General features: G+C 42.9%; 1 protein-coding gene across 1 annotated transcript in view; it reads right to left on the bottom strand.

Moving 5' to 3' along the window:
- Nucleotides 1-1,007: 1,007 nt before the first annotated feature.
- PEX5L (peroxisomal biogenesis factor 5 like) overlaps nucleotides 1,008-6,000 on the bottom strand; it is a gene marked incomplete at both ends in the record, with an annotated part of 168,460 nt that continues 163,467 nt past the window's right edge. Inside the window, 5 exons of the mRNA XM_081328363.1 lie at nucleotides 1,008-1,212; nucleotides 1,308-1,465; nucleotides 2,135-2,300; nucleotides 2,691-2,888; nucleotides 5,324-5,394. Of these exons, the coding sequence (XP_081184489.1) occupies nucleotides 1,008-1,212; nucleotides 1,308-1,465; nucleotides 2,135-2,300; nucleotides 2,691-2,888; nucleotides 5,324-5,394 (798 nt within the window). The remainder of the gene's footprint in view (nucleotides 1,213-1,307; nucleotides 1,466-2,134; nucleotides 2,301-2,690; nucleotides 2,889-5,323; nucleotides 5,395-6,000) is intronic.

Raw genomic sequence — 6,000 nt, 5'->3', positions numbered from 1 at the left:
TTAACAACAGAAATTTTGGGCTCAAGTGTGGCTGTAAGTCGAGGACTATCTGTGCATTCTGGCATTCTTAAATTACATCTGTTTACATCCAGCCCAATATTCAGTGCATTTCAGAAACACCTGAAACAGATGGCTGAAAGCTAATATCCTGAAATAAGCTAGCTGTCAAATGTCACGATGTGCGGGGTTTGGATCTAGAAAGAGAAAAGGGGCAGAGTGCACCCAGATACCTGTCTAAGGTGCCCAGTTAGGTCCAGCCCTACTCATCGGTACCCCAACATCTAGTGCAAATAGCAATTTACAATTGCATGAGGCAGCCCTGTTAGATATTATCTGACATGCACAAATTGTTCTGGAATCTCGTGAGAACTCTTGTTTGACAGGCTTCACAGGGTCAGCTTTCAGAATAAGAATTCGGCTAATATAATTTAAATCCCTAACTATCTGCCAGTTTAATACATTTATGGAGAAAACACAGCTATCTAACATGCACATATACTGAAGATGACGTCTGTGGAAAATGAACCTTGAGTTACCAATTTTCCCCACTGTGATGATCGGGGTCCAGGGCAGCAGATCCAGTGGATCAGAAGAAGCCTTTAAGAAAACTTGCCCTTTATTCCTGGTTTATGTGCTCTTGAGTCTCTGCAGCGTGGTAAGGCAAGCTTCCTTTCTTTGTACCTACGGATGTTGTTTAGAACATGCAAAGCAAGGTTGTTTCTGGAAGTGTTGTTAACTTATCAGGATAGCTGTTCTTCTCTTCATTCCGTCATGAACATCCAAGCCCCATCAGGTGGCATTTACAAAATGTTGTGCTTATGAACATTTTTTTTCCTGAAGATCTGATGGGATCTGCAGAACCTTCACACTGGAAAGAAGTCCAAATCATTTCTGTTGTTGGTGTGTTGGTGTTCCAGTTGCAAATGTAATGAGGTTTTTCTCTTATTGTACAGGATGGTACGATTCATTTGGAAGAGGTGAGCGAGAAGGACTGCGAGTAATTGTAGTTAAGACTCGATATTGAACGCTTTCAGTAGCACATCCAGGTCACCCACGTTAGCAGCCTGAAAGAGTTCCGGCTGGTCCATCATAGACAACGCAATCCGGAGAGCAGCCCAAATATTACCTGAAATTACCGGATGAGACATCTGTTGCTGATTCCGACTCTTTCGTTGCAGATTGAGAGCTGTGAGGAAGTTGCTCACCGCCTCTCTGCAGATTAGAAAACAACCACAACAAAACATGTACAAAAAGAATCCACAATTTCCACAATGTCTAGCAACCCAAATTCATATGGACGTACTTACCTATATGCACCTAGGTTGATGCAGCTGATTCCTAAATTGTATCTGGATCTGATGAAGCCAGGCTGAATTTCTAATGCTCGAGTGTAGGCTTCTACCGCTTCTTCACTTCGATCACCATTTGCTAAGGTTGCACCTAGACGGTTCCACAATGAATAATCCTGACAAGACAACAACAATTCAGATATAATATTGGTGCAGACATTTTCTTTTTTTTCTTTTTTGCTCATTCTATTCAAATGAAGGTATCTGAGTGAGTATCTGGGGAGAAGTTGTCAATGCTCCTACACTGGAGGTTTTTAAGAAGAGACGGGACAACCATTTGTCTGAAATGGTCAAGGGTTTCCTGCCTGAGCAGTGGGTTGGACTAGAAGACATCCAAGGACCCTTCCAACCCTGTTATTCTATGATTCTGTAAGGGTCTCCTGCCTGAGCAGGGGGTTGGACTAGAAGACCTCCAAGGTTCCTTCCAACTTTGTTATTCTAAGGCAGGGGTAGGCAACCTTGGCTCTTTTATGACTCGTGGACTTCAACTCCCAGAATTCCTGAGCAAGATATGCTGTAATCTAAGTATGATATGGATAGCTGTAAGTGTCTTCTCCTTTCACTAGTATGGCATGTAACTCAAGATAATTTTCTGAGATTAATTCCTATTTTTTTTGTTAGGCAAGCCAGAATCGGGAGACTAGTTAAACTATTTAAAAATGGGGCTTGCAATTAATGATTCACTTTAGACACATTCATGGCTAAAATGAACACTAATTAATAGTTTAAAGGACCTTGGACAATAGACAGAAGTATAAATTTTAATGCTAAAGTGCCAAACCTACCTCTGGGCGCACAGTGAGGGCAGCATTGAATGCATCTATTGCTCTGTTAAATTCCCCATTCAGATGAAAGAGCACTCCAAGTCCTGTCTGCAAGTCTGGGTCAATCAATTCACCGTTATGATGAGCTCCTTCAAGAAACAACTCCTTCACTTCTTCCAGTAGTGAACTAGAAATAATGTAGCATAGATGTTATGTCGTCGGCTCTGGTGAGCCAGAATGAAGAACCCTATAGCAGCAGCCAATAGAATGGAACCCGTGCTTCCCGCCCAGGTTGACCAATTGCAAGGCCAGAGACAGTCTGTCTAGGTTTCAAGGGAGCCGTTGGCTCACGTGGTATGGTACCACAAGCTCAGTACATAACACTAGAGATAAATGTAGAGTAATGTAAGAGCAACAAATACTATGGCCCAGGCCTCAGAATAGATGGTAGAATTCATTTGCTCCCGTGTCTCCCTCCCTTCTTCACGAAAAACATTGGTTTAAATGCAGGTTGAGGGGCGATGTTTCAGTGTCCCAAATTTTGCTTGTAAATCAGTCAATCTGGGATTACTGTTACCTTTCGTCAGCTGTCTTTGACATCCTCCTGGCCAACGCTGGAGAACCTTTCTTGCTTCGGAAGAGGATTCTGTACTTGGGATTCTGTTTGATCCAGCTTCTTAAGACTTCACAGGCCTCCTGCTGGTGGCCAGTGTTTGTGAAGCTCACGGCTAAGGCCATGAGGGCTTTCAAGTTGTTTGGCTGAAGCTCTAAGCACCTGAGCAGAGGAAAAGGAAAGTTGGTTAAGCAGACAGTTCTCAGTGGGCTAAAGGCATGGAGTTACTGTCACCAGGGCCTCTTGACGAAGCCACAATTGATGTACCGGATGAGACTGGGTGGACGTTCCCAAGGCCGTTGACTGTTATCTATTGATAAGTAATAGCTATGAATCAAAACATCAAAGTTTAGGGGGGGCTGCTTTTTCAGGCAGTTGGTTTATTGTGTACCATTGTGACAGTGTTGATTCTTAGTAGTCACATAGATGATTTTAAATCTGGAGTTTCAGGTCTTCCATAGGATACACTCACCACTGATCAAAAGCATCCACCTTGCTGCCACCTATGCTCTTCATCTTTTTCCTTCCACCTGTTCCAGCACTGAGGATTTCTCAGGGGGATAATGCAATCCTTTTAAGTCAGAGCTGGAATTTATAGCAGGCATCACCATCCTGCTGCGATTCAATGATGATCCCCCCCCCGAAAATACAAAAGGGCCCCCACCACATCTCTAGAAGATGAAAGAGTTTCGTCAGCATCCTGACATCTGATCCTCAACAAGTTGATTAACTCTCCTAGCAGTTTCTTGTAATTGCTAAGATGCAAGTGGAGCAGAAGGAGTACCAAGCAGTTTGGCATCTCACACTGGACTAGTCTGACTAGCAGTTTGACTAGTGCCCACTGATGCTCATCTACCAGTTGAAATTACCTGCCCAGCAATGGAACCACTGCATTGTGCAACGGGACACACCGTTGTGTCCTGCCATTCTGTTGAGGTGGGGGCGGGGGGGAGGAAGGCTTCTTGGCATTTTGCTTCTTGGCATTTTTTGCATGCTTTCACTTTTGCTGTAACTGCTTGGGAATTAGGGAGGGGGATTGTCTTTGGAGATGGAGTAGACTTCTTCCCAGCCAGTTCCAGCCTGGTTTCAAGGCCATCATGCTCTGAGAGTGCCATGTTATCTACCCAGCACCTCAGCATTCTCAAAATGACCTTGCAGCATAACACTGGCTGCCAGTGTTTGGGGAAACAAAAGAATCGCTTTGTGCTTTGCGCAGGACCTTCAGATTCCACCTGACTTTACTGCAACCACTTTCTCTTAGTAAACGTTCTTTTGATTCAATTCAATGGAGTCAAGAGTTTTGCTTTCCTGAGGGACCACCTGGGGCAGATACTTACAAGCCACCTACTCCCAACCCAGTAGATTGTACGGAACCATGCGTAAGACTAGGCTGAAGGAGGCATGTAAGCAGGGTGGACAAAAAATAATCTGGGATAAGTTTATGTTGCTAAGGAGGCCCTAAGATCCTGAATTAACTCAGTTGCCCTTTGCAGGGCATGGCGACTGCAGTGTCAAAGACAGGGAACTTTACTATTACAGGTAGTCCTCGACTTACGACTACAATTGAGCCTCAAAATTTCTGTTGCTAAGTCAGATAATTGTTAAGTGAGTTTTGGCCCATTTTGCGACCTTTCTTGCCACAATTGCTAAGTGAATCACAGCCGTTGTTAAGTTAGTAACATGGTTGTAAAGTGAATCTGGCTTCCCCATCCACTTTGTTAGAAGTTCACAAAAGGCAATTACATGACCCCGGGATACTGCAACCGTCATAAATATGAGTCGGTTGCCAAGCATCCAAATTTTGATCAAGTGACTATTGGGATGTTGCAACTGCTGAGAGAAAAACGGTCATAAGTCATTTTTTTTCAGTGCCATTGCAACTTTAAATGGTCACTAAATGAACAGATATAAGTCGAGGGCAACCTGCATATCCAGTTCTGGGCTGGATGGATCATCATCAATATGATATTGTCAATGCTGAAAGGCAAAGCAAAAGTATTGATAATTTATGGAAAATATTCCCTGTATTGCCATAGATATTTCTTCAACCAAGGTGGAAATTGTTCTTAACAACGTCAAATCTGAATCCATCTCCAGCAATCCAAACTAAGAATAACAGAATAGCAAAGTTGGAAGGGACCTTGGAGGTAATCTAGTCCAACCCCCTGCTCAAGCAAAAGACCCTCTACCATTTTAGACAAATAGTTATCCAATCTCTTCTTGAAAACCTCCAGTATTGGAGCACCCACAACTTCTGAAGGCAAGTCATTCCACTGGTTAATTGTTCTGTCAGGAAATCCCTCCTTAATTCTAGGTTGCTTCTCTCTTTTATAAACTTCCATCTGTTGCTTCTTGTTCTGATTTCAGGTGCTTTGGAGAATAGTTTGACTCCCCTCTTCTTTGTGGCAACCCCTGAGATATTGGAACACTGCTATCCTGTCACCCCTAGTCCTTCTCTTCATTAAACTAGACATACCCAATTCTAGCAACTGGTCTTCATATGTTTTAGCCTCCAGTCTCCTAAAGATATGTCCATGATTTATGGAAACACTCTCTTTCCTTCTGAAAGCAATAAGACAACCATTTGGATCACTTACCTTTGAAGGGCAACTATGGCTCCCTGTTCATTTTCATTTTCTGCTTGGGTTATTCCAAGAAACTGCCAGGCCTGCAAAATGGGGAATTCAAGGATTATTCCATGCCTAATAAACCAGCATAATAAACTCTGGGATATTCTCTTGTTATGAATGCCATGTGGGTCTTTATTTTAAAAAGCAAGGCTTTTTAAAAATGTCGGCTTTAGTTTGGCAAGATTGATGTCAGACTCAAAAATCAAGAAAGACACATTGGGTTTCTAAGCAGTTTCATTTATTGTTCCTGACCCACAGACAGAAATCTTGCTCAACTAAAGCAGACTACGTGCACCATGAAACATATAAACTGGGAACTCTGAGGGAGGAGCCTCCTTCACTCTCTTTCTCCCACACAAACCATCTAAACTTCTCTGTCTCTTCTTCCTCTCACATGCAGCCCCTCCTTCCTGGGAATCCAGACTACATTCCACCACATCATCCTCTCCATTCTAAATCCTGACTGTTGGCTACAGAACCAAATCAGGAAGACATCAGTCCCAACTGGACTCAAGGATTTGGTGCTCAAGGGAATATAAAATAGTGTTATTGCATTCAAATTATATATAAGTGAGAAAGCACCGAGGCTATGAAATATATTTGGGCTTTTTCTACAAAGTGAAGAAAGCCGAAAAGGGAGGAAC

The sequence above is a fragment of the Vipera berus genome (genome assembly GCF_964194415.1).
Source record: "Vipera berus genome assembly, chromosome: 5".
In the NCBI taxonomy this organism is placed as follows: Eukaryota; Metazoa; Chordata; class Lepidosauria; order Squamata; family Viperidae; genus Vipera; species Vipera berus.
Note: the sequence above shows the minus strand (reverse complement) of the source record. Positions and strands in the feature narration are given on the sequence as shown.